Source organism: Rhinolophus sinicus, chromosome 3, assembly GCF_057876585.1.
Source record: "Rhinolophus sinicus isolate RSI-liver-muscle chromosome 3, RSI-T2T, whole genome shotgun sequence".
In the NCBI taxonomy this organism is placed as follows: Eukaryota; Metazoa; Chordata; class Mammalia; order Chiroptera; family Rhinolophidae; genus Rhinolophus; species Rhinolophus sinicus.
In genome coordinates this window covers 139,512,302-139,539,480 of record NC_142503.1, presented here as the reverse complement: position 1 = coordinate 139,539,480, position 27,179 = coordinate 139,512,302, and the positions used below count along the sequence as shown (strand labels likewise).

The 27,179-nt window shown below is 36.5% G+C and overlaps 1 protein-coding gene across 4 annotated transcripts in view; it reads right to left on the bottom strand.

Moving 5' to 3' along the window:
• The window catches only part of TMEM62 (transmembrane protein 62), a 29,704-nt gene extending 7,304 nt beyond the window's left edge, over positions 1 to 22,400 (bottom strand). For 2 of the 4 annotated variants that reach the window (XM_019725383.2, XM_074327853.1), the window contains exons 1-11: positions 21,975 to 22,400; positions 21,591 to 21,702; positions 20,349 to 20,486; positions 18,617 to 18,662; positions 15,094 to 15,235; positions 12,447 to 12,571; positions 12,177 to 12,299; positions 9,822 to 9,977; positions 7,206 to 7,365; positions 3,193 to 3,306; positions 559 to 643 (exon numbers count right to left, since the gene is read on the bottom strand). In XM_019725383.2, coding sequence (XP_019580942.2) covers positions 559 to 643; positions 3,193 to 3,306; positions 7,206 to 7,365; positions 9,822 to 9,977; positions 12,177 to 12,299; positions 12,447 to 12,571; positions 15,094 to 15,235; positions 18,617 to 18,662; positions 20,349 to 20,486; positions 21,591 to 21,702; positions 21,975 to 22,154 — 1,381 coding nt within the window. In that variant the 5' untranslated portion in view covers positions 22,155 to 22,400. Of the gene's footprint in view, positions 1 to 558; positions 644 to 3,192; positions 3,307 to 7,205; positions 7,366 to 9,821; positions 9,978 to 12,176; positions 12,300 to 12,446; positions 12,572 to 15,093; positions 15,236 to 18,616; positions 18,663 to 20,348; positions 20,488 to 21,590; positions 21,703 to 21,974 lie in introns of those variants that run through there. The other 2 variants (XM_019725384.2, XM_074327854.2) reach the window with 2 other exon arrangements.
• Positions 22,401 to 27,179: the final 4,779 nt, after the last annotated feature.

Below are 27,179 nucleotides of genomic sequence, written 5' to 3'. Positions count from 1 at the left end.
CTCCAAAAGACGCATTAGAGCTGATGGTCCAGCTAGGTCTTATTTTGGGGGAAACACGGTAGATAAAACCAGATTATGGAAGATCTTTAATGTCTGGCAGAAATGCTTGGTCATTTTGAGCTATATTGTGATTCCCACCCACCCCATTTTGGTTGAGCCTAATTTTACTGCCAGGTAGCAGCAGAAAATTGAGGGTTTTGTTGTTGTTGTGGTTTTGTTTTTTATTAAAGTTTATTGGGGTGACAATTGTTAGTAAAGTTACATAGGTTTCAAGTGTACAATCCTGTAATACATTATCTATATATCATATTGAGTGTTCACCACCCAGAGTCAGTTCTCCTTCCGTCACCATATATTTGATCGCTTTTACCCTCAGTTTTTTTTGTTGTTTTTTTTTTGTTTAAGATAAGAGTACTGTGGAAAAGGTATGATAGTTTGAAGGATGCATCTCACAGAGCTCAGGCAAAGACGATGTATATTTATCAATTGGTGGTAGTGAAGACATTCCGTGATAGTTTAAAATAAAGTATTCTAAGCATAAAAGGAACCATGTCTAACCTTTGAGCTCTAGACATCCTTGATACCTAAAAGTAACGAGGATAGAGAGCTGGATCAGCACCGTCATCACAAAAAGGACTCGGGCCTGCAGAGAAATAGATGGTAATGTGAAACAGATACATGGATACAGCTTCAGCTTCAATTAAAGTTTTTAAAATGGCCTCCTTAACAAAAGTGGAAATGACACCATTAGCAGAAATGACTATAGGAGAAAAATATATGGTAAAAGAAAATCAAACATCTGATCCACCAAAAACGAAAATTATAAGTTGTTTCAGCATTACTCTTTCAGAATTTGGATACTCAGACAAAAGTTAAAACTAAGTAATTTTATATAGTTATATAAAGTGATCACATTAAAATAGTCTACTTTCATTGTACTAGAAGCATAATTTGTTTTGTTTTATGTAAAGTGGTATAAGAGTAAAGAAAAACAGCACATTGTAGCTGAGTGAACAGAGACTGCATTTTCTTTTGCTTTCTCCGTCAAGAAGTCATTCACTTAGTGATTAACTACCAGTAAAGAGACATGTAATCTAGGTCCTTGTTTCTCCAAGTACTGTGTTTCCCCGAAAATAAGACTGGGTCTTATATTAATTTTTGCTCCAAAAGATGCATTAGGGCTTATGTTCAGGGGATGTCATCCTGAAAAATCATGCTAGGGCTTATTTTCCGGTTAGTTCTTATTTTCGGGGAAACACAGTACAGTCCCCAGATCATCATTGGGATCACCTTGAGCCTGTTAAGAATGCAAAATCTCAGGCCCCACCTCAGCCCTACTGAATTAGAATCTCCCTTGTACTAATACTCCCAGGTAATTCATAAGAACATCAGTTTCCAAACCCTGATCTAAGTGACTATTAAAAATCTTCAAAAGAAAAATAAATGACACAGAAAAAATTGTAAAATTGAGATACAAATGTCCATTAGTCATGTTTTTAAAAAACTCAATAACACAATAAAAGCAAGTTAAATAATAATCAATGCACATTTTAATTTCACCTCTCAGGGATAGCTTTAGTGTATGTACTCACATAAAGTGTATATATACTAAAGCCATCCCTGAGAGGTGAAATTAAAGGAGGTTTAAATTTTTTTTTACATTGTAGTGTATATTATCTTTTGTATATTTTATTAATACCCATGAAAGGTGAGATCTGAGGGAAATAGACTATAAATTGTCACAGCTTCTCTGGAAGATAATTTGACAATATATATTAAAAACTGAGGGTTGCTAGATGGGAGGGGCGGTGGGGATAAGGGGGAAGGTGAGGGGATTAGAAAACAGTCAGTAACCACAAATGGCCACGGGGTTTTGAAAATTAATTTGGGAAATGTAATCAATAATGTTGTAAAGATTTTGTAGGGTATCCGATGGACACTTGTCCCATTTGGGAGACCACCTCAGGGATGACATAGATGCCTGATCACTGCACTGTACACCTGAAGCTGAAGTGGAACAATAATGAATGCCAACTATAATTTTATATATATATATATATATATATATATATATATATATATATATATATATGTATGCATATACTTACAAGAAGCGGAGTACAGCATTAGGAATAGAGACAGTGGAAATGTAATGGCTCTGTGCAATGTCAGAGGGATAGTAGATGGGGCGAGAGGTGTTCACACAGTGTGAGACGTTTATAAATGATAAACGTCTAAGTATTAAAAAAAAAGAGTAAATCACATTTAAAAAAAAATAAACAAAAAACTCATTTGTTCAAGAAATATTGATTGTGGGCCTACTCTGTGTTAGGTATACCATACAAAGATGCCTGCCCTCATGGGGCTTATGTTTTACTGACAGAAACAATTAATATAATAAATAACAAGTAATTTGTGCAATTATATTTATTAAGTGAAATATATAATGTGTCTACTCTTTCATTCAGCAATTCACTTCTAGGAATATATCCCCCAAAAAACTAATATATGTAAAAACTTAGTCTACAGCAGTATTTGTATAGTAGAGGAAAAAACTGGAAACAAATGTCCAACAATAGGGAAGTGGTTAAGGTATATCTACGACAATATAATGCAGCCAATAAACATCATGTCATAAAATAATATAAACTGATGTGAGACAATAGTTAAAACAAATTCCTCAGTGGGAAAAAATCAGATAACAAAAGAGGATTAAAAGTATATTTACCACTTTATATTAAAAACTCATATACAAATGTATATATGAAAAATAAACAGAGTATCATAATCACAAATGCAATGGTTATAATGGGTAATGTGATAAAAGAATTATGTGGGACTGATTTCACTTTATTTCTAAATTTTCCAAGTTTTCTATATTTAGCACTATTATTTATGTAGAAAGAAACAATATTTTTAAAAGACCCTTAATCCAACTTAGCACAGTCCCTATAATTATCTCAGTTATCCTGGTTTTATGGTATTGGTTAGAACTAGGTCCAAAATAGGTATTACTTGTCCATGACTTTGCTTCTTTTAATTCAAATCAACATAAAAATATTTTATTCTTCTAGATGAATAACTAAACTTTTCATTTTATAAGGGTCAGCATGCTCATCACATGATTATTTATGACTCTGGACCTACCAAACCTAGTAAAAACACTCATAACTATTAGTTGAATTTACTTACCACCATGCAGTGGTCAGTAAGAAGAATAAATGATGCCAGAGGGTCAAATCGGAGATGAATATCCTCTTGAAGAGAAAATATGTGGTGAACACTCTTACGTCTTCCATCAGAATCCTAATTAAAAGCACAGCAGAGAAGTAACTCTCATGCTATTTTTTCATGTACTTTTAATTCTTCCCATAAGCACCTTAAATAGAACTTCTTTAAAACCTTATAATTCTAGATTTAAGTTGGAAATATCACCATGTACTTTCTCTTTAAAAAAAAATCTGTATTTCCCTATGTTCAATGTAAAGGTGTAAAAGCAACAAACCAACAGCAATGAGCTAGCTAGTGCCGACTGTGGCCTTAAAATACCGTTTTTCACTACAAGGAACCAGTGCTCTTTAGAGAAATGGCTGATTCCAGTTCTTGAATAAGAAGTACACAAGAAGGGCTTGGAATATCTTGTCATACCAGAGAGCAAGAAAACTAATGATGACTACTAGGATTGTATCAAAGGACTTAGTGACCAACTTGGAGAGGCTCCCACTAGCCAAAGATGGAACAATTTAAGCATCCAAAGAATAAGTGCAAAAAAAAACACCCAAAAAACCAAAAAACCCAGAATAAGTGAAATGGATTGAAACCTACCAAATATGTTTTCTTAAATGTTGAATTCATAATGATATTAAAAATAAAAGACTCATTTGGTTACCTTTGGCAGATGCTAGAAAAGCAACTCATTATTCTGAAAACTGGTTTAGAAAGGGGAAGGGGAAGAACTAAGAATTTATCTTGCTTTTCCTGTATGAACTCTATATCGGGGTACCAAATAGATGAGGGAAATGTTTTCTTTATAGGACCATTCTAATTAATACTCCTATAATGAGGAGTGACAATTTGAATGTTACCTTTTTATAACTCTGATGAAATAACGGATTTAGGCAAAAATCATCAATAGCTGCGAGAAATCCGTTAGTGAAAAGCTGATTGGGTCCTTCATAATGAACGGAGGGATCAGCCAGCAGTGTGCTGGAGCTGACTTCACTTGTTCACAGGGGCCAATTGGTACATTTTCAGGAATTTTGCAGGCTGGTTGATGTTGTGTTGGTAGTTTAAAACCAGCTGTGGTAGGAGTATTTATATTATGAAAACTGGTATAAATCAGGGAAACACTCCAAAGCCAGATCCCCCTCCTCAAACCTTCCCCAAGCTGATTGTTAAATGTTTACCAGCACACCATTGGATAAGGTTAACAATACTGGAATACATTGGTCAATCTTAACATTACTAAAAGAGAGACAACCAGATATTACAGTCTTCTAAGGAAAGCATAAAACACCAAATGAAGTATTCTTGCTAAAAAAAAACCAAACAGATGCAAATCAAACAGCAAAAATCCAGAATATAGGAAACTCTTCAAGATGGAAGATCCAGTTTCCAAAGAAAATAAATTGTAAGGGAAAAAAACACAATAGGGATGGAAAGGAATCTACAAATTAAAAGAGACTGAAGAGACAAATCCACTAAATGCAATATTTGAGCTTTGTTTGAATTCTGATTTGAACCAACCAAATGCAATATATATGTATGTGTGTGTATACATACACACACATACATACATACATACATACATATATGACAAATTGGGAAAATTGAACACTGCCTCAATAGTTTGATATCAAGAAATTACTGTTAATTTTTCAGGTGTGATATGGTATTATGGTTACATTTTTAAAAAGTGTTTATCTTTCAGTGATTCATACGACATATTTACATATAAAATGACATCATGGTGCAGGGAGAAGTGGATGGGGTATAGATGAAACAAATTGGTCATGAGTTGATAACTGTTGAAGTTGGCTGATAGATAATGGGAATTCATTATAGCATTATCTGCATCACATATTTAAAAAATTTCCCATCATAAAAAAATTTATTTATAGTGAAAAGAACTCGTACTGGTGTTTATCAAACTTTGATTGCTCAAAATGTTCTTAAATAATAAATTCTTGTTTTAAAGCAGAGATTTTAATTTTCAGATATAGAAATTTCTAGCATCTCTAAATTGGCAAAGTAGACACAATGTTCTAAAGTACTGGTTCTCAAACTTTGTACATCAGAATCACCTGGAGAGACTGTTAAAATGGATTGCTGGGTCTCATCTGCAGAGTTTCTGGTTCATAGGTTTGAGATGGGACCTGGGAGGTTGCATTTCTAACCAGTACCCAGATGATGTTGATGCTACTAGCTCAGGAAGCAAACTGGAAATTGATCTAAAGGTCTAGTTGCCGCTGCGCTGCCTGGAACCTATAGATTATTTAATAAATGTAGTGGGTAGGTAAAATACAAGATAATAAATTGATGTCACCTCGCACAGATTTTTTTTCTCAAACTATTTATATAGTATACTGTATTTAAAAGGACAGAACTTTCCCACTGATGAATGAGGGAACCAGGTACCCTATTTAATATTCAGTAGATTTTTTAAAGTTATATACATACAGACAGTAAACAAATCATTGGTTGCCTGGAAATGAGAGTGGAAAGAAGGCAATTACAAAACAGCACAAGAAAAGTTTTGAGGGTGATGTATTGTATTGATTGCAGTAATGGTTTCAAGGATGTATACGTATGCCAAAACTCACCAAATTGTACTCTTTAAATATGTAGAGTGTTTTGTATGTAAATTATACTTCAATAATGTTGCAAGAAATGTTAAACATATAAAAAGGATATGTGTTTCACATTTTTATTAAGGATTCAACTAAGCAGCCGGAAATGTCTCAAGGAATGTGAATATGATTTTTTCCTCATAAAACTGCAGAAGCTGGGGTCCTGAAGCAATCCAAGGATTTGGGAGTTCCCGATTCCTAAAGTGAGCTGATCTCTTATAGTTGCTCCTACTTCTTCTCCATGACTATAAAGAGGGAATATTCTACATAGGTGCACTTGTTCCTCAAGCCTTTTTTAAATGACCAACTTCTAACATGAAAGACATTAAGAGTTCATCCCCAGCCATCCCTCCTTCCACATCCTCCCCGTGTGTCTCTTCTTCCTCCTAAGCAGAACACTGCAAAGATGGCTGGCATTGCAAAGTGCCTTCTCTTGTTTCCTCATGAATTCGGGATAAAACTACCCACCATATAGGATTGTTATGTGGATTAAGTAAAAAATGTAAGTGTCTGGCATCTCCTTATGGGGAGTTAGTAAGCAGCTCCTTCCTGCTCAAAATCCTTCTCTGACAAAAAAAAAAAAAGATAATGAAAATAATTTCATGTGTTTCCTGAAGGATTACTTCATGCTTCAAACCGACTTAATATTAGAAGATTAAATAGTTAAAAACTGTCATCAAATCATAAAGTGGTAGAAATTAACAGATTTTTATTTTTTTTTTTTTAGAAAGTAATTTCTGAGCACAGTCTATCTCCTAAGAGTTTCATAATGTTGATGAAACTGCTCTATTTTGGTAACGATGATCACTTTCTACTCTGTCAGGTGTTAGTGAATTAAATGCCCCCCAGGTTGAATCAGAATATGGCCAGGCAAACTGTTAACTGCATATGCTATGAATGCATACTCCTTAAATAAAAAAATCCTTTGATGCCTTGCAAATTCTCAGTCCTAGAGCTTTCAAAATAGTGACACAATTTTCCCATAGTTGGAAACATCAATCAGAGGCATGGATACATAAAAATTCATGTTTTCTGACTTATTCTATTATCTTTTGGTATATCAGGGAACTTTCTCCCATTATTCAAAAGTTGGAAGAAAACAAATGAATGATTCCCTGGGATTAAAAAAGGGGGGAATGTGGCCAGTAGCTACGCACTCCTCTTTTTCTCCGCCAGATTTTTGTCTAATAGTAGCATTACTTCTGAGTGCCCATTTTCAGAACATACTAAATCCAATGTATCCAAATTTTTTATTAAACTTAGTTTCATCTTTACCCATTAACTGAAAAACAAATCAGAGTTCAGTGTAGTTACAACCTAATCATTTATACAGCAAATTGAAAATTACTAACTTACCTGGACAATTACTTCTATGTTATGTGTCCTATTATTGTAGTTTCTTGGGTTCCACCTCAGTGTGAAAATAGGACCAGACAAATGAATAGCTTGCCCTAAATGAACTCCATCAATCTTAACTGTGACAGAAGTAATGGAGGATAATGAAAAGGCCAAGACTCTAAAATAAGAGCATATATAAAACACATGGTTTTAGGTATCTGCCATTGTTTTTATAAAGGAGAATAACCCTATAATACCCAAAAAGATATAAGTATAGGCAAAACCATTACATTATACTGTAGGGACCATTGTTCATATGATGTGGTTTCTTTGTGAATGGTGGCTTTTGGAGTTGTATAATTCAGCAAACCTGAATTGGTGAGAAATTAGGAACTCTTCCTTTACTTTTTAGAAAAGAAAATCAATTTTCTTTTGACAAATAAAACTGGAATAGATCCAAAATTCTTTCTGAAGAAACTCCTGAAGTCCTGGTTTTTCTCATAGGCAGAGAATATAGGTTAGACATCTCACTTTGTTAATTTAATGTCAAGCCTACCATGTACTCATTTGGTTCCCATCCACTCATTTGGTTCTTCTATCTACCCAGAAGAAGGAATGTCACAAACAAGGCTAAGTTTGCCAGGCCCCAGAGATTATAAAACCTAAATCTGATATCTAGTTCCTACTAAAAAACCTGACTAAATGAGGTACGTTTCACTTTACCAGTGATCAAAAGAGTATATTAGAACAGCTTGATACCATTTTGTCCAGATTAAGTAGTAAATCTTTTTAAAAATACAATATCCAATAATGATAAGAATGCTGTGAAATTGGCACTTGTATCACCTGGTAACATGTAGTATATGTTTTTTTTTTGTTTTTTTTTTAATTAAAGTTTATTGGGGTGACAATTGTTACTAAAGTTTCATAGGTTTCGGGTGTACAATTTTGTAATACAGGATCTATATATCACATAGTGTGTTCACAACCCAGAGTCAGTTCTCCTTCCATCACCATATATATGTGAATTAGTATCTGTTTTAAAAAGTAATTGGGGACCTTATGCTCTGCTGGTGGGAATTTAAAATGGTACAGCTGCTATGGAAAACAGTATGGCGATTCCTCAAAATTTTAAACTTAAATTAGCATATGATCCAGCAACTCCACTTCTAATCATATACCCCAAAGAATTGAATGCAGGGATTCTAACAGATATTTGTACACCCATGTTCATAGTAGCATTGTTCATATGGGCATTATTCATAGTAGCCAAAAGGTAGAAGTACAAGTGTCTATTGACAGATGAATGGATAACAAAATGTGGCCTATACATACAATGGAATATTACAAAGGAAGGAAATTCTGTCACATGCTACAACATGGATGAACCTTAAGGGCATTATGCTAAATGAAAGAAGCCAATCCTAAAAGGAAAAAGGGTTCCACTTATATGAGGTACCTAGAGTAGTCAAATTCATAGAGAGAGACAGTAGAATGAATGTTGGTTGCCAGAGGGTTGGGGGAGGAGGGGACAGGGAATTACTGTTGAATGGGTACAGAGTTTCAGTTTTGGAAGATGAAAGTTCTGGTGGTGGATGGTAGTGATGATTGTAAAACAATATGAATGCACTTAATGCCACTGAACTGTACACTTAAAAATGGTTAAAATGATAAGTTTTATGTTATGTATATCTTATCACAATTTTTAAAAAAGGAATAATGATTTTAGTTACACAAAATAAGTAAATGGACAATCTTTATCAAAAGTCATACAGGAATTCAAACTCTTTCACTTAGAATCCCACTTCTGGAACTCTAAAGAAATTATTCAAATGAAGGAAGACTCTATAGGTATCAGATGTTTATCCCCAAATTAGAAAAAATATAAAAGATCACCAGTAAGATAGGAAAATGGTTAAATTGTGGTGCATTTTCTCTGTTGAAATAAAAAAAGTAGGAATTAGAATAGATTGTGCCCTATGAATACAACCGTATAAAAGCATGCCTGAAAGAGAATACATGAAAAGGAAAATTCAAAAATGTTAATAATAGTTCTATTGAGGGGTAAGAGGTGGAGGGGGATGATATGCATATAATCCCATACCCTGTTTTCTAAAGGTAGTTGTTGTATTACTTTTCAAAATAAAATTGAACAGAGTATATATATTAAAAAGAGTGCCCTCATGTTTATAAGTCTCTAATTCACATTGTCAAATTCATATGGCAACTGAATATTCAGTTCCTTAAGGATTATGTAGCTTTTGCGTTTTTGGAAGGCTATATAGCAAAATGAAAAAAAATATGTAATGTAAAATTTTAAAAGTAGAACACAAAAGAATATGTACATTATGATGATAGCAATGTAACAACATGCAAATAAAAAGGTGGAATACACAAAAGTAATAATGGTAGGATTATGGGTTTCTGGATGGTTTTAAAAAATTTAGCAGCTTAAAAAATACATTTTTGTAACTGAACTGGAATACACAGTAAGCAATTTATCTTTATATAATGTTTAATTGTTGAGACAACTAAAGTGGGTAATCTCATCGCTGTTACATGGTAATGCAGTCATAATGATTTATTCTCCATCAATATCAAACTGAAAGTAAATTCTGAGAAATTGCTACATACCTGATGTGTGTTGAGTGAAGGACTCTTTCTAGTGGTTCATGTTTAGCACAACTATAGAGGAGGGACTTTGGATTTGTGATAAGAACCACAGGCCACTCGCCAAAGATCAAATCTGCAAAGCTAAAGAGGTCATGATCGAAAGCAAAGATTCGGTACCTAGAGACCAGAGGACAATAGGGCAATTTAGTCATTTCATATTGTAAGAGGCATAAATGTTATATAAGAACAAATGTAAAAATACAAAACTATACTTTCTGAGATAATGAATTTGGATACAGAGTAAATAATAGTTTCTCTGTCTTCTTCCTTTGCCCTTGTCATTTTATATTTCGCATTTGGGATCTAACTGGGATCTAACTGGAGCAATGAATGGAACTGTGCCCTAGAACAATGCCTGGTACATAGCATGCACTCCTTAAGTTTTAAATAAATGCTTGTTGAATTAATTCATTTGATTTCTATACTTTAAAACTGTTTTGAACCTGAGACATTTATCAAAAGCCTAATACCTGACGTTCTTCATCCCATCAACAATGCTACATAAAATGTTAAAATAAACACAATTAGAAACCTTTCCCTCATCTTTTAAATCTTTATATCTATAATTTCAAAGAAATTAACAAAAGTTGTCTTGATTTTCTAAATGCACAATAAAAGTTTAAAATACTCATTAAAGAATAACCAAAGTTTTGTATTTTCTAACTTTTAGAATTGAAATGTGACTTTAACTATGGCAGAAACAATAGTGCTCACCAAATACTCCACGTGCTCCCCTGCATTTCCCAGTCTCCCTGGTATTAGGTTGGGACCATGTGACTAGTTCTGGCCAATGGGCTGTGAACAGAAGTGACATGTATCACACTTCTGGTCCAAAGTATTTAAGAATGGGTATGAGTTCTCCATGCTCTCTTCCCTGCCCTGGAATTGAGGTGTTGAAATAATGGCCTTTTAAAATGGAGGCAGTCTAAATCCTTGTCACCCAGTGAAATAGTTACCCTGACTCATACCAGATTTACATAAATGAAAAAGTAGACATCTGTTGTGTTAAGCCAAGGACATTTCTAGATGTATTGCATCCACAACAAAGCCTACTGTAATATTACTAATATACTTTTTAAAAAAACTCTTCTATTTTACTAATACAACTTAAATGTTTAATAAGAGCAGGTAAAGGTTAGGTCCTTTCAGTAAAACTCCAGATAAACCCCAGGGTTGGAACACAGGAGAGCAGGTGGAAAGAGAAAGAAAGAAAATGGTTGCATAATTAACATCACTTGTTAACTGTAGTATTTATAAGAAATAAAGAAGCTGATCAAGGGTGAGGAAGGCTGTCTGGTAAAAGGTAATCCCAGCCCAGCCCAAAGCCTCACAATCATGAATAGACAGGTCTTAGCTCAAAGTAATTACAGTAGCCAACTAATTATAGGCTTCAAACGTAGTTCCTACATGGATTCTAGAAAAGCCAACTGAAATAAGTAAGTACCTTCTAAAATGTAAAGCTGTTTTTTAATTGGCGGAAGTATTAAAAATGGAAAGAAAACATATTCAGCTCAACAAATATTTATTGGGTGCCTAATATCTTTAGAACATTGGGTTTTAATAAATTAAACAGCAATTGATAATAGTTAAATGACACTCAGTGAAATGACACTCATCTATACTTGAAAAGATTTCATTTAAATAGTTTTTTCAAAATGTATTATGAGATGATACCAACTATACTTAATCTACTACACTTACATAGTTACTATCAAAATATATATTTAGTTCTCTCTATATATTTACGTAAACTATATGCTTTTAACAAATAAGTAATGTTTTTTCTTAGAAAGACTTTAACCTTAACAAACCAACTATCATCTATTTGAAGAACTTACATCACTAACATCTTGTAGCAATAACTAGAAAAGTAGATATAAAATTTAGGGGGACAATGACATATTTCTAGTCCTACTGTTTCTCAAAGTGTGATCCATAGAATACCTAGTGTGCCTTAAAAAAAAATGTAGTTTCTTGGGTCCTAACCCAGACCAACACAATCAAAATCTCTAGAGGTAGGGCCTGGAAATTTTTATTTTTAATAAACTCCTCCATAATTCTTGTGCACACTAGAGTTTGAGAACTACTTCCTAATGGATGTGTCTTGAAAATCCAACATAACCTAGTAACAGCAAATATAACTGTTGCAACAATGTTTCTGCACAAAGATTGCCAGGTATATATATTCCTTCAAAAACATAGCGATATCACAGGTTTGCCTTAACTGGGATGACCTGTGACAGCAATAAAAAAACTATCATTGCTTTAGCAAAACTTAACATGCATAAGTTTTATTCTGTGGGGTAGTTCCTTTACCTTCTGTTATGCTTCCAGTCTCCCACCTCAAGTTCCAAAGTGCCCTGGAAGTGACGAGTGTGCAAAACAGGCATCAGTCCGCCCAGCGTATGCAGATGCCCACACAAATAAGCTGTAGCCGAGCTAACCAATGAAAAATAAATGGAATAATGAACAGAGATAACTTATAGTGCCAAACTAATAAAAATAGCTCTTCAGGAAAGCAAGATAGGTAGAGCAACAAAAAAGAATAAAAAAAAAATTCATTTTGATTTTGGAAACCTGCCTCACCTCATTATTGACCGAATTCCTGGTGATGGAGAAAGAATAGTGGATGTTGTAAAGTGTCCAAACCAAATACTATGGTTGCTCCTACTACTTTCCTTGGCCAGTAATGAAAGCTCCTGCATCCGTTTCTGAAATGGAAGAAAAATAGGAGGATCTTTAATCTAATGTCAACAGATTAAACAACTCCCTTGAAGTTTTATAATAATAAGTATATTTTGTCGAGGGCTTAAACTCTGTTAATTAATGACCTATATGTACCTTTGGAAGTTCCAAACTATTTTCACATACATTATAATTCACCTGATCCTAAAAGTAACTCTGTGCTAAGTAAGGAAGGTATTATCCCCATTTGATAGATACGGAAACTGAGAAATAAAGAATAATCTTTAAATTACATAAATTTATTTATTTATTTATAAATTTCTTTATAAAAATAAAGAACCACTGATCTCTTCAGCCCTGTATACCACATTGCAATTAAAAAAGAGGACACTGAAACTAAATTTCTAAAACAAGGGGTACGTATGTCCACAGAAAGCCTGTACCTGAATGTTCATAACAGTTCTACTCATAATAGCCAAAAATGATAAATCTTCAGTTAATTGCAGTATATCCACACGATGGAATACTACTCAGCAAGAAAAAGGAAAGAACTACCGATACACACAATAATATGGATGAATAACAGAAACATACTGAGCAAAAGCCAGACACAAGAGTACATACTGCATGATTTCATTTACATAAAATCCTCGAACAAGCAAAACTAATCTATGTTGACAGAAAACCAGTCAGTGGTCCCCTAGGCCTAGGGCTGGAGACTGAATACACAAGAGAACTTTATGGGCTGATGGAAATGTTCTGTCTTGCTTGTGGTGACAATTACACCAGTATATACATTTGTCAAAACTCTTCGAATAGTTGAAATGAGTGCATTTTATTGTATGTAAATCATCCCTCAGGAAGTTGATTTCAAAAACAACTTGTACATATATAAATATACATTAATGTTATTTATAAAGTGCTTAAATTCCGGACCCACCCTCAGGGTTTCTAATTTGATAAGTCTCAGGTAAAGCCTGGGAATCTGCATTTTATAAGACTCCAGCTGATTTTCATGCAGAAGATCCTTGAATCATACCCTAAAAAACATTATTCTAAGAAGTACATTTTAAAATAATAAGTTAATCAACTCTATCTAAAGACGCTTGGTAGATAGGAAATAAAATATACCTTCATTAAATAAAAAGCCTCATGTAACACAATGCATCTAACAATATTCTGTTCACTTGATTTCAAGCTCCTCTGAACCCTCATATCACTTTGAATGCCTTTCAGCACTTAGCAAATTCTGCCTTTTACTGGCCTTACGTCCCACCACTAGATTAAATGTTCTAAGAAGCCAGGAACTTGATCTTACCGCCTTTGTATTCTTACATATGGGCACATATGTCATGCATATGGGCATGTGCTCATTAAATATGTGATAAGTTGACATTTGTTGCACCAAGAAACAACGAAAGGTTCTCAGATGTGACTTTTTCAGACAGTTTCAATCCAGCAACAGTTTTCACCTAGCTTACAAAAATACTTTAAAAGAAAGTTATTTACTTCAATGGTTGCCCTTCTCTCATTAAAAAATATACATATAGGGGCGGCCGGACGGCTCAGCTGGTTAGAGCGCGGGCTCTGAACAACAGAGTTGCCGGTTCCATTCCCACATGGGCCAGTGAGCTGCGCCCTCCACAACTAGATTGAAGACAATGAGCTGCCGCTGAGCTGCCGGAGGGGCAACCACTGGCTCCGTTGGTTAGAGCACGAGCTCTCAACAACAAGGTTGCCGGTTCAGTTCCCACATGGGATGGTGGGCTGCGCCCCCTGCAACTAAAGATTGAAAACAGCACCTGGAGTTGGAGCTGAGCTGCACCCTCCACAACTAGGTTGAAGTACAACGACTTGGAGTTGATGGGCCCTGGAGAAACACAGTCTTCCCCAATATTCCCCAATAAAATTAAAAAAAAAAAAAGCCATGCATTTCTTTAACACACACACACACACACACACACACACACACAGTGCCAAAAAAATGTATACACATTTTAAGAAACGAAAAAACTATTAAAATCATGTTGATGGTAACTCTTTGAGCACCTCTCTTTGAGCACCTCTTGTAATTGCAGAAGTCAAACACAACTTGTATTCATCTTTTGTTACCAGTATATATTGAGTATTACAATTTTAATACAGTTTTTTCCTTTCTTAAAACATGTATACTTTCTTTGGCACCCTCTGTATATACATAGATATATCGATCTTTAGTTAAAAATGGCAGCTGTGGGGATTTAGGAATATACCATATTCCTAGCAGTATACAAAGCTGTATGCCCTGTAGTACATAATAAATGTTTATTGAATAAATATAAAATGTGAGGTCCTGCTTTCACAGACTTTGGTACAAGAACAGGGACAGCAATAATAGTGCTGAAGTAGCCAGTAATTTCTTCTAGCAATAACTGTAACTACAGTAAAAGTTTTCTCAAGCGTTTCTAGACAACAACTTATTTACCTAGGGTATCTTTAAGTCAGTCACATGTATCTGAGAAAAAAGAAAATAGGTTAGCTACAAAGGGAAGAGAGATTTTTACTGTACCTCATCTAAAATTCCAAAGAAATTAAAGGGTCTCTTAGGCCCTGGATTTGGGGTGGCATCCAAAGAGATGAAAGAATAGTTGCCAAAGGGAGTACTGTGGACATAATGGAAAGAGCCATCCCTACGTACGGCAGAGTATTTCCTAAAAAATACAAGATAATAAAGTTTTAGTGCAATCATAAAAAGACAGAAGAAGTTTAAATTCCTTCCCTAATATCACACTATATTTTGCTTCCTTTGAAAAGGGAATTTCCTGACCTGACAGAGAAATACACTAAACTAGATCCACAATGGATAAACTGATTAAAAGAAATTTTAAAGATTTTCTCCCATTATCTCTGAAGAGCCAGGCTAATTCATCAGTAACCAAAACACAAAGTCGCCAAAAAGTGTGTTGGGGGGGTAGGGGTGGGGCTATTTTAAGCAGTCCACTAAACATTTAAAAAAAGATCAATCAGAATCCAGTGAAATGGTATTTACCAATCATTAAAAAATTTAGTGAGTCCTACCAAGTACCTAGTAGAATTCTTGGTGCAATGAGATATACAAGTGTTTACTTCTTGAAACAGGACTATACAGGCATAACTCACAATAAAACCTTGTAAAGATGAAGTTATCAAGCCAGGAGAAAAACGATAATCTAAGTTTGGGTCAGTAAATCTTTTTCAGTTCCCAAAAATATATGGATAACATACACAGGGTCCACATCCAATAATTAAAGTCCTCACCCCCTTAAGTGTCAACAGTGTTCAGGTGTCCATAGAGTAGGAGAGTGAAGAGTAGGGAGAAAGGGTGGGGAACATAGTACACAGGCGAGGCACTCGTTAAGTATTTGTTGAATAAATGTGAAGGGAAGTATAGATTACATTGGGGTTTACCTAGGATAATTTTATGTGAGCCACATATCAAACATCAGAACATTAAAAGAAAATATCTAAGCGTCTTAAATGACGTTTTAGCAACCGTGTTTCTCCGAAAACAAGACCTAACCAGAAAATAAGCCCTAGCATGATTTTTCAGGAAGGCATCTCCTGAACATAAGTCCTAATGCGTCTTTTGGAGCAAACCTTAATATAAGACTTGGTTTTATTTTTGGGGAAACATGGTAAGAGGATATGTGAAAAAATACAAATAAACTTCTGAAAATTAATGTGCTATCAGGGAGCTATATTTAAGCCACAACAGCCGTCAAATAAATATACCATAAAATACATATATTATTAAAGATATTACAATTAATAGTCAATTAATTATATTGCCTCTTCTATTGGTATTTTTAAAATTTCTTTTTCAGGACTTGTTCCTTATACAATTTTTATTTATATTTTTCCTGCTTAATTTGTTTTCAGGGTTATTTTTTAGGATATAACCTCACATGTTTCCTTTCCTATATTTTTGACACATTAAAATCCAACTACCTAAAAATAAATCCAACTATTTAAAAGAAGAGGCTAAAATATATGATAATAACATTTTTTGAATTCTGGATTTTGGCATTCTCTGGGGCATTCTTCAAATCAAGATTTAACTTTAAGATTTTTTTCCTTCACCTTAATAGTTCTGTAATATCTGCATCTTTAGCAAAATTCCATTTATTACATTCAGATAGTTTAGGTGGTTAGAAACAAAAATTTAAAGGTAAGAAACTTTAAAGTGACTAACAACTTTACTTTGCCAATAACTGGTCAGATCCTAAGTCCTATTAATTCTTTGAAAACATTTCTTAAGTCTGTTCCCATAATCGCCATGTAACATACAGTCAATAGGAAGTAAAAGATTTCCATCTCTGTCCTTTTCTTTCTCATATTAACAAAAAGGACAACCTCCTCTTCCAAATTATGGTGACTCTAATTATATGTTAACCAATTCTTTTTGACCCATCCATCATCCTCAAATTGATGTCACCATCCTCATATCCAGGAAATTTGTTCAGATGGGCTTGCTCTCTATTTATTAATTTCAGGCCCCTTCCATATTATAACTGGTCAACTGAAGGACGTTCCTATGTGGTCTACATAATTCCGATCTTTTTTCTTTTTTATCCCTATCTTTTTTTTCTTTTTTGTTGTGTGATTGCCTTCATAAAATACTATGTTATTTTTCTCCTTAGGAATCTATACTAGATTATGAACTATTTATTATCCATCACATCTAAATTTCTATGCATGTCACTTAAGACCTCCATAAATTGGCCCCAAGCTACCTATCCAATATCATATCAGTACTCAATATGAACCTTTATTTTGGTGATAAGAGTCCTTACTGCCCCCAAAGCTCAGTCTAAAACTGTTTGGGTTTTTCTGCCTAAAATATAACCCATGGAATTTCTTACTTGTCCAAATGCTACCCATCTTTTAAGACTGGACACAATTTTCATTTCTTTTATAGAGGCTTCTCTAACTTGCAACTAGTAGATAAATAAGTTCTGAAGATCTAACGTACAAGATAGTAATTATAGTTAACAATACTGTATTATAAACTTCAAAGTTGCTAAGAGATTGATTGTAATTGTTCTCACCACAAAAAAAGAAATGATAATTATGTGACCTGATGGAGGTATTAGCTATGGAAGTAATCATATTGCAATGCACAAATGTATATCACTTGAATATGCCGTACACCTTAAACTTACACAATATTATATGTCAAGTATATCCAATTAAAAAAATTGTTTAATTAAAAACAGTCTTCTTTATGTCCACCTCAAGCTGACCTCAGCCTTTTCTGATTTCTCATAGTGAATACGTATAACAAATAATCTAACATTTCATCAATCATTCCTTCATGTTCTTTTCTAATTGTTTCCTAAACAATTTGTATCTCCCTTAGCTAGATATCCTTGAAGGTAGAGGCTATATTTTTTAATATTAATTCTTGTATCTCTCATACTATCTAACAAATGATGGACTTTCAATAAATACTTGTTACTTGATTGACTATGTAGAACAAAGCTATTGAATGAATACCCAGAAACTGGAAGTGAAATTACAACCAAAAGGAGAATCCTAATACTTTGAAATTAGAGAACTGGTTTTCTAACTCAAAGATTCTTTCTCATTCACAGCCTTTTTCATATTCATGGCACATAAAGAACATTTTCATATTTGTGTGATATGCTGGGATAAAAGGACAAAAAAGCCAGGAGTGACTAACTGGACCCTTCAGCCACCCCAGAGGCTGAGAGAATCAGTATCTCAGCATTCCTAAAACCCACAGTAGTCTAGTTGACAAGCTCTGATCTAAATGATTTCTGCTATGTATTAATGGCAAAAAAAAAAAAAAGTCTGTATGGAATATTAAAAGTACAGTTAGCCAACAGAAAGCATTAAAGTGTATGAAATAAAAATTAAAGGAAAGAAAAAGTCCTGAAACAACTGAATCGGTCACACAAACACAGAAAGTATCCTTTTCTAAATTCTGTATATAGATATTTTATCTGTTAAAAAATGTTTTCACCCATTCATTGAATTGATAGCACCCTCCTTGGAACACATCATGGTCTGTCTTCTGTTCGTGATAGTACCTGTAATAATTCTCGACACTCTCCAGACTTGGAATGTTGAATGCATCTAATTAAAAAGAAAAGAGCAAACATCATCTACATTAAAAAGAAAAATGCAAACATGTCAATGACTGAAGAAAAATGACAATTCTTTCAATAATACTTTAAATGGTAGAATGCCAACTAATTACATTGATAATTTTTAAAACTTGATAATAGAATTCAGATTATCTGGAGACTTATTTAAGGCACCGAGCATACTGGAGAATAATAAATACTTTGAATTATGTACTATTCAGAATATAAATCAAGTTGAAGTTATAAAATTGGACAGTTGTTGCTGCTATTTTTTTTTTAAAGATTTTATTGGGGAAGGGGAACAGGACTTTTTATTGGGGAACAGTGTGTACTTCCAGGACTTTTCCAAGTCAAGTTGTTGTCCTTTCAATCTTAGTTGTGGAGAGCACAGCTAGCTCCAGGTCCAGTTGCCATTGTTAGTAGCAGGGGGCGCAGCCCACCATCCCTTGCTGGAGTCAAGGAGTCGAACCAGGAACCTTGTGGTTGAGAGCCTGCGCTCCAACCAACTGAGCCATCTGGCCACCCAGGAACTGAGCAGCAGTTCATTGACTTCATTCTAGTTGCAGAGGGCGCAGGTCGCTGGTCCATGTGGGAATCGAACAGGCAGCCCCGTTGCCCAGAGCTCGCGCTCTAACCAACTGAGCCATCTGTCCGCCCCGAAAACCTTTTTAAAAAATATACACGTATTTGCTATTTATTGCAAAAATATTTGACCTGTACCACTAATTAGGAACAGGAAAAAAAGGGAAATGTAAATATAGCAGAGAAAGTTGTAGGTCAGATATCCTATTTTCAATTTATAATTCCTAATTGCTTTGTAAGAGGACATTTTCTGATAAAACAAATAATTGTGTATTTCAAACCAGATAGAATTATCTGTTTAAAATGGTAGTTTTAAAAATATATAATTAGGTGCTCATCAGCAATGAATAATCAAATGAACAGACAAATAAAGTAACTAATCAATAAGAAAGTCAACCTTTATAAAACAAATCTACTACCATCAGTACACTTTTAGAGGCGAGTTCATTTCCTTACTAACACAACAATGATAATCTAAAACATGAAAAGGGATTATCCATTTCTTGCCCCATGTATATGGGGATTTATTTTCAATTTTAATTTTTTAATGTATATACAGTAAAATTCATTCTTTGTAATGTACAGTTCATGGGTTTTGACAATTGTATAGTCATGTATCAACCACTACAATTGAAACAGTTCCATCACCCTCCAAAATTCTCTCATGATGCCTCTTTGTAGTCAACCTCTTCCCTATCCCCAACTCCTGGCAACTGCAATCTGTCATGTCTATAGCTTTGCCTTTTCTTGAATATTATATAAGTGGAATCATATAGCATGTAGACTTACAGGTTTGACTTCTTTTATTTAGCAAAATGTGGTTTTTTATTTTTAAACATTCACCTGTATTGGTTTTGCTATCTTTTCTTCCATGTAAGGAAGAAAGGACTATACCAACTTTCCCTTCAATGGCAAACAGTGACATCAGGAGTTTTAACAGCACATATTATGGTTGTACTTTAGAGTTGCAGTCTTCAGTATATCTAAACCTGTTACAATGTCCTATTTTATAATTTTACAATCTAAATTGGAGAGTGTAGGCTCCTGAAGAAAATAAAAATATAGTCTTAATTATATGTGGGTTGACTCTTACCATGATTTCCTTTAATATCAAGCCACTTGGTTTTTTCCATGACCCTTGTCTTCTTCAGAATACGATGGTAAGTTTGCCATTCTACCTCATGCTGCCTAGATCCCAACAGGTCTTTTGTTTTGGCATCTGTCAGGTCTCCTGTAGATTTACATAAGAATTGAATCACAATGCAAAATGAACCCCAGGGGGTCACTTTATTTTTAATGCACACTGAAAGAACAAAGATACTTAAAGTACTCAACATGTGTAAGCATAGCCACTCGTGTGTCCATTTGTATCCAAAGCAAGCCATCTAGATTTTCTCAGCAATGCCTTTGTTTTTTGAAAGGTCAACAAGTGCCTATATTACCTCCTATGATATTAGAAATGGGCTATGAAAAAATGTATCTTTCAAGAGAGCATGAGCCTGTGGTAAAATGAAAACTCTTTATAAGAAATTCCAACAGTCTGGGCAAGTGCCTGATATCTATGGCAACCATCTTTTCCAAACCTAATATCAGGATACGTAATCTGACCAAGTATTATTTTTACAGCAAGAATCAATCTGGAAGGTATAGTTTGGTCAACGAAATACCACAATTTCTAGAAAACTAGACAGCCACTTAAAAACAAGGTTTTCCATAAAATGAGGACTGCTACTCCATCATATCAGCCAATATGTTTCAGTAAGGTGGATGGGATGAAACCCCCAGTAGACAGGAGAGATGCTTCTTTAGCTTCTTCTCCAACAAAGTTTGGGAGCAAATGGTTAAGGGCTCGAAGACTCTACAGAACCCAAGTCATAGAAGTGCCAAGGGATGAAGCAAAAATGACCTGAGTCATTTGAAGCCTCAAACAATGGACAATATAAGGTTAACTAATACTGCAAAGAACATGAAAAAGCTTTTTGTTTTTTTTAAAAAAGATCTTTTGATTTATGGTTAAAGGGCTTTCCCTAATTCTCTCTCAAATTCAGAATTGCAACAACAAAAACAGACACAAATATAGCAGACTGAAATGAAAACATTGAGTCTTGCTTCTACTGCTTTAACAACACTTTGCTATGGAAAGACTTTTAGCCTGGATCTTGACTCAGTTATCCACAGGCAAAGGGAATTCTAATGTGCTTCTCCTGTACAGAAGGACTCACGTGGGCTGTGGCTATGGTGTTCCCAAGGTCCTCAAAGTGAAAACCTGCAGCCCTGGCTAGCGTTCTACTTTCCAGACCACAGACCAACAGGACAGCACAGCAATCCTCCCTACCTGTTGCTAGGACGAGAGCTGGTTGGATGATGTCAATAGTTTCAGAACAGAACTTCTCTAAGTCTACAGCTCTCCCTGGATCGTGAAACCTGCTCACGTGAATGTCGGATATCTGCCGAAAGCAGGTGTTAAACAGAGATATCTGAGTCAGGAAGAGGCAGAACGGACAGAGTGACTTAGCAGCTTTCTCCGGGGTTAGGGAAAGATAAAGATGCAGTACATCAACGAACCTCCACCCCACCCTCACCCCCAGCAAGGACCGAGCCCCCAAACCCGGAGCTTGGGGACTGAACAGGCACGGGTCGCGCCCCAGCGGAAACTGCCCGCGTCTCACTGAGTCATGCCAGCTCTGCACCCACTCCCGTCAGGCTCCCGCTGCGTCACCTGCAGACCCCAGAAGATGTTGGTGGCTCCAAGGCCCGGCGCCGGGTGCGGCCTCCGGGGGACGTGGGGCCGGGGCAGCGGCGAGGGCGAGCCGGCCAGGCCGTAGTGCTCCAACAGCACCGCAGCCAGCGCCGCGGCCGCCAGCCCGGCGACCACCCTGATGGCCAGTCCTGCCACCATTCCGCCCGCCCGGGCGCGGCCCTCGCTGGTCCCGGGCGGAGCCCGCGCAGCACCCCGGGGGGCTGCTCTGGCCGCACTTCCGGACTCTATGGTCGCGGAACCTCCTGGAGCTGACACCTGCGCCTCCTTGAGCACCTGACGCTCGCGGCAGCTCACGGCCGCTGGTGGCCCTGGACTCGGTTTGCAAAAGTCAGGCGGCTGAAAAGCAAACGGAGACCTCAACGCCAATCACGGTCACCGAGGAGTGACTGGGAAGGTGCCCTGGTCCGAGGGGCGGAGGCTAGAATTCTGACTCCGCCTTAGTCAGTCATTCCTGACGTCGGTGAGTCGGTTTCCTTACCAGTAAAACGGGGTTAATAATACCTCCCAGGCGTACTTCACAGGGTTATTGTGAGAATCAAAGCATGCACGAGGACGCCTGTTAAATTGCAGAACAAAAGTGACAGGTGGCTTTCTCTGGCCCCTTCTGATTATTGACGATATACTTCTGTAGGTTTTTCTGTAGATGTAATACGGATGTTTTCTGAAAGTTATTTTTTCCTAAACTTGATTTCATATGTACTTGGTTACATAATATTCCAATCCAATGATATACCATTCATTCAATACATTTTAAATACTTCTTATAGGCCAGGCACAGGAGAAGAATTAGATTCAGCTTGAGGCAAAGAGTGAAGAAATAAAATGGAGTCACTATAGTTAAGCTGCTAAATTATAAAAATCAAGTAGGCTGAGACAGAGAAAATAATTCTATTCTTGATTTAACTAGCCTGGGAACTGAAACTTTTGAATTTTTCAGTTGTGCATCAGTGCCTGGATGTACCTAAATTCCTTAGATAAACCTCTAAAAGACTTAAGAAAGAATGTTCATGTGCTAGAGATGTATGTATCTTTTACAGCTAACCATTTGTCATGCTTAAGAAAGAATGTTTCATTATCCAGACCACTGGACATCTGGAAGATTACTATCCTGAGCCAATCCATGGACTAATAATACAGGACTGACTTTTTTCAGACGTGTGCTTTTTGCTATGACAACTCTCACATTTTCTTTCTCCTTTGGAATACTCTAGATATTGCCTAGCTGTATTTTCAATTTACAAATCCTAAGCCCCTTGAATAAAACATTGTCATTTTTAATTTTAGCAAAGCCTCCTGATTCATTTACGCTTGGTTGACAGGGCCTTGTCCTTAATTTATTATTGAACTTTTGGATTATTTATTATGCTCTGAATGTTATGCATAAACATTTTTATACAAACAGCACTCTTTTTTTTTTTAACCCCTCTTCAAGTTATTTTCTTGGGATACATTGCCAGTATTGGACTTACACCAATTTCAATTCATAAAATACTTTTTGAGTACCTTTGGAAGCAAGACATTGATCTAAGCAGAAAATATAAAGAAACATAATGGTAAGTAGCTAAAGAGCCATGGTTCATTATCTTAGAAGTTTATTTAGCAGAGAGAAATACACAAATACATTTCATATAAGATGAAAATGCCATTTGCCACAAGAGGCAACCAGATATAAAAGGTTAGAGGAATGTTTAAACCTAGAGAGATCACATCTTTGAAGAGAATCAGGAAAAGTTTAATTAGGGAGGTGGCATATGAGTATAAAGGTTGGATAGTATTTCTGAGTGTCAGAGATTAGTGTTGGTGTAGGGAGAAGCACTTTCCACCAGGACCTAACAACATGAACAAAAGCATTAAGGTGAGAACATGCAGAATATGTTGAGGAGACAGTGAGTACTTTATTTGGCTGGGTCTGAGTTATGCCTAGAGGAATAGTAGTAATTAGACCAGACCCTTGCTTTGAGCCACATTGTAGAAGGCCTCTGTAAATGCCAAGACTGAAGATAGATCTGGCAACAGCATAGGGAACTGATTGGACAAAGGAGAGGTTTAACAGAGAATTATGTTAGAGGATATTGGAATAATCCTGTGTTGTGGTCAGAATGTATCCCCACAAAATTAATTTGTTGAAATCCTAATACCCAATGTGATGGTATTTAGAGGTGGGGCCTTTGACCCTGCCCTCATGAATGGGATTAGTGCCCTTATAAAAGAAGACTAGAGAGATTCCTGCCCCTTTCATCATATGAGGACACTGACAAGTCAGTAGTCTGCAACCTGGAAGAGGGCTTCACCAAACCCGACCATGCTGTCACCTTGATCTTAGACTTCCAGCCTTCAGAACTGTGAGAAATTTCTGTATTTACAAGCCACCCAGTCTGTGATACTTTGCTAATGAATGGACTAAACATCCAGGTAGTTGACTATTACAACAATCTGAAGAAGGAAGATAGGGGAGTGTGACATTGAAATTAGAAGGAAGAAACAGATGTAATATAATTGTAAAGACAGAGAGAATAGAATTTGACAGCTGATTGGATATTTTAGGAAAGAAAAAAAGAGAGAGTTAAAAGTTAATGTCAAAAATTGGAACGCTATTTTTCAGGGAGAGATCCAAGATAGCAGAGTAGATAAACTCTGTGCTTGCCTCATCCCTTGAACACATCAAAATTACAACTAAATTATAGAACAACCAACCTGGAGAACCATCTGAATCTAGCTGAACAGAAGTTTTATAACTAAGGATATAAAGAAGCAGCCACATTGTGACTGGTAGGAGAGGCAGAGATGGGCCAGGCTTAAACTTCTGTGTGGCAGTTGAAAATCTGGGCCACAGAGGTTTCCCCCCCCCAGAGGGGTGAGGGACCCCAGACCCACACCAGGTTCCCCAGCCCAGAGTACTGGTGCTGGGAAGAGGATTCCCACATCTGGCTGTGAAAAAGAGTGGGGGTGTTGACTATCTGAATGGGATGGAAGACTGTGGGAAACCCAGACATCCTCTTAAACGGTCCATGCACAGAATCATTCACAGGCACTCACCCTGGGCTCTAGTATAGTGACAGTGACTTGGGGAGTATCAGAGACATATGGGGATAGACTGAGGTGTGTGGCTTTGTGGTGAGGACTGTAGGTACAGTTGCCATTTTCCCTGGGTGGGGTCCTCCTCCCATGCATCTGGCAGGCAGGCACCATCTTTCCTGTGTTGAGGACCCCCACCTATGCCCATGGCCAAATCTGAATCTCAATTGGTCTGGTGAGCACCACTCGTTCCACCCTGGTGACTCCCTGAGACCCCACCACACCCACCTCTGTACCACACGCTTTATCAGCAGCTAAACTTTGTGGGAGCCTGCATCTGGCAGCAGGCCTTGGAGTGTCCTGGCTTTTTGCAGAGGTACCCCAGACCTGGTACTGGTGGCAGCTGTCCTCGGTTCACAACATGGTCTCTCCCATGCACCTCCAGGTCTAGCACAGGCAGCAACCAACCCTGGATTGCTTTTTAGCACCGACCAGGTAGTCCCCAGCTGGTCACAGGCAGTGACTGACCTTGGCCTGCACCAGAACCCCTCCCAAGTGAGTCCCAAAACCAACATACTTGGAGGTTGGCTTCAGACCACAGCAGAGCACCACCCAATTAGCCCCACAAGTGGCACATCCAAAGGGCTATCTCTACAGGCATCAGAGCCCACTGGGGAAAATCCCACTCCATGGGGTAAGCCCTCCACACAGAAGCCCATAAGCTTAGATGTGATCAAACTCCACAGTCAGTCATTCTGAGACTTAATCCCAGCCACTAATGTGCCAATAGCATTCAAGGCTTAACTATAATAGGAGGGCACATACAACCCACACAAGGGACTAATGTACCAACAACAAGCAAGGCTTAACTATAACAGGAGGGCACACACAACCCACACAAGGGACACTCCTGGAGCACCCAGAACAGGGAACCAGGGAGACTGTGCTAGTAGGCTCTACAGGGCACTTACTACATAAAGCCACCTGGAAAGACAGGGAGATGTAGCAGATCTATCTAATACATAGAAACAAACAGAGAGGCAGCCAAAATGAAGAAATAAAATACATCCCAAATGAAAGAACAGGAGAAAACTCCAGAAAAAGAACTAAATTAAATGGAGGCAAGCAACCTATCAGAGACAGAGTTCAAAACAACGGTTATAAGGATACTCAAGGAAGTTAGTGAGAACTTCAACTTAGTGAGATAGCAAGCATTAAGAAAGGACATAGAAATGATAATACAAAACAAAAATAACTAGTCAGAAGTGAAGAATACAATAACTGAAATGAGGAATGCTCTAGAAGGAATCACCAGCAGACTAGATGAAGCAGAAAATTGAATCAGCGATTTGGAAGACAAGGTATCAGAAAGCACCCAATCAGAACAGCAAAAATAAAAATAAAAAATGAGGATAGTTTAAGAAACTTCTGGGACAACATCAAGCATAACAACATTTGCATCAGAGGGGTACCAGAAGGAGAAGAGAGTGAGCAAGGGATTGAGAATGTATTTGAAGAAATAATGACTGAAAAATTTCCTAACCTGGTGAAGGAAATAGACATACAAGCCCAGGAAGTGCAGAGTCCCAAACAAGATGAACTCAAAAAGACCCACACCAAGACACATTAAAATTAAAATGGAAAAGGTTAAAGACATAAAATCATAAAAGCAGCAAGAGAAAGGCAACCACTTACATACAAGGGAGCTCCCATAAGATTGTCAACTGATTTCTCAACAGAGATTTTGCAGGCCAGAAGGGATTGGTACTAAATATTCAGAGTGATGAAAAGCAAGGACCTACATTCAAGAGTACTGTACCCAGCAAGGCTATCACTTAAAATCGAAGGAGACATAAAGAGCTTTCCAGACAAGAAAAAGCTAAAGTTCATCACCACCAAACCAGTATTACAAGGAATGTTAGAGGGACTTATTTAAGACCAAAAAAATATACAATAATAATAATAATAAGATTTTAAAAAATGAATAAAATGGCAATAAATACATATCTATCAAAAACTACTTTCAATCTAATTGAGTTGGGTTAAATGCTCCAATTAAAAACATAGGATGCTGAATGGATAAGAAAACAAAACTCTTACATATGCATCCTACAAGAGACTCATTTAAGATTGAAAAACACACACAGA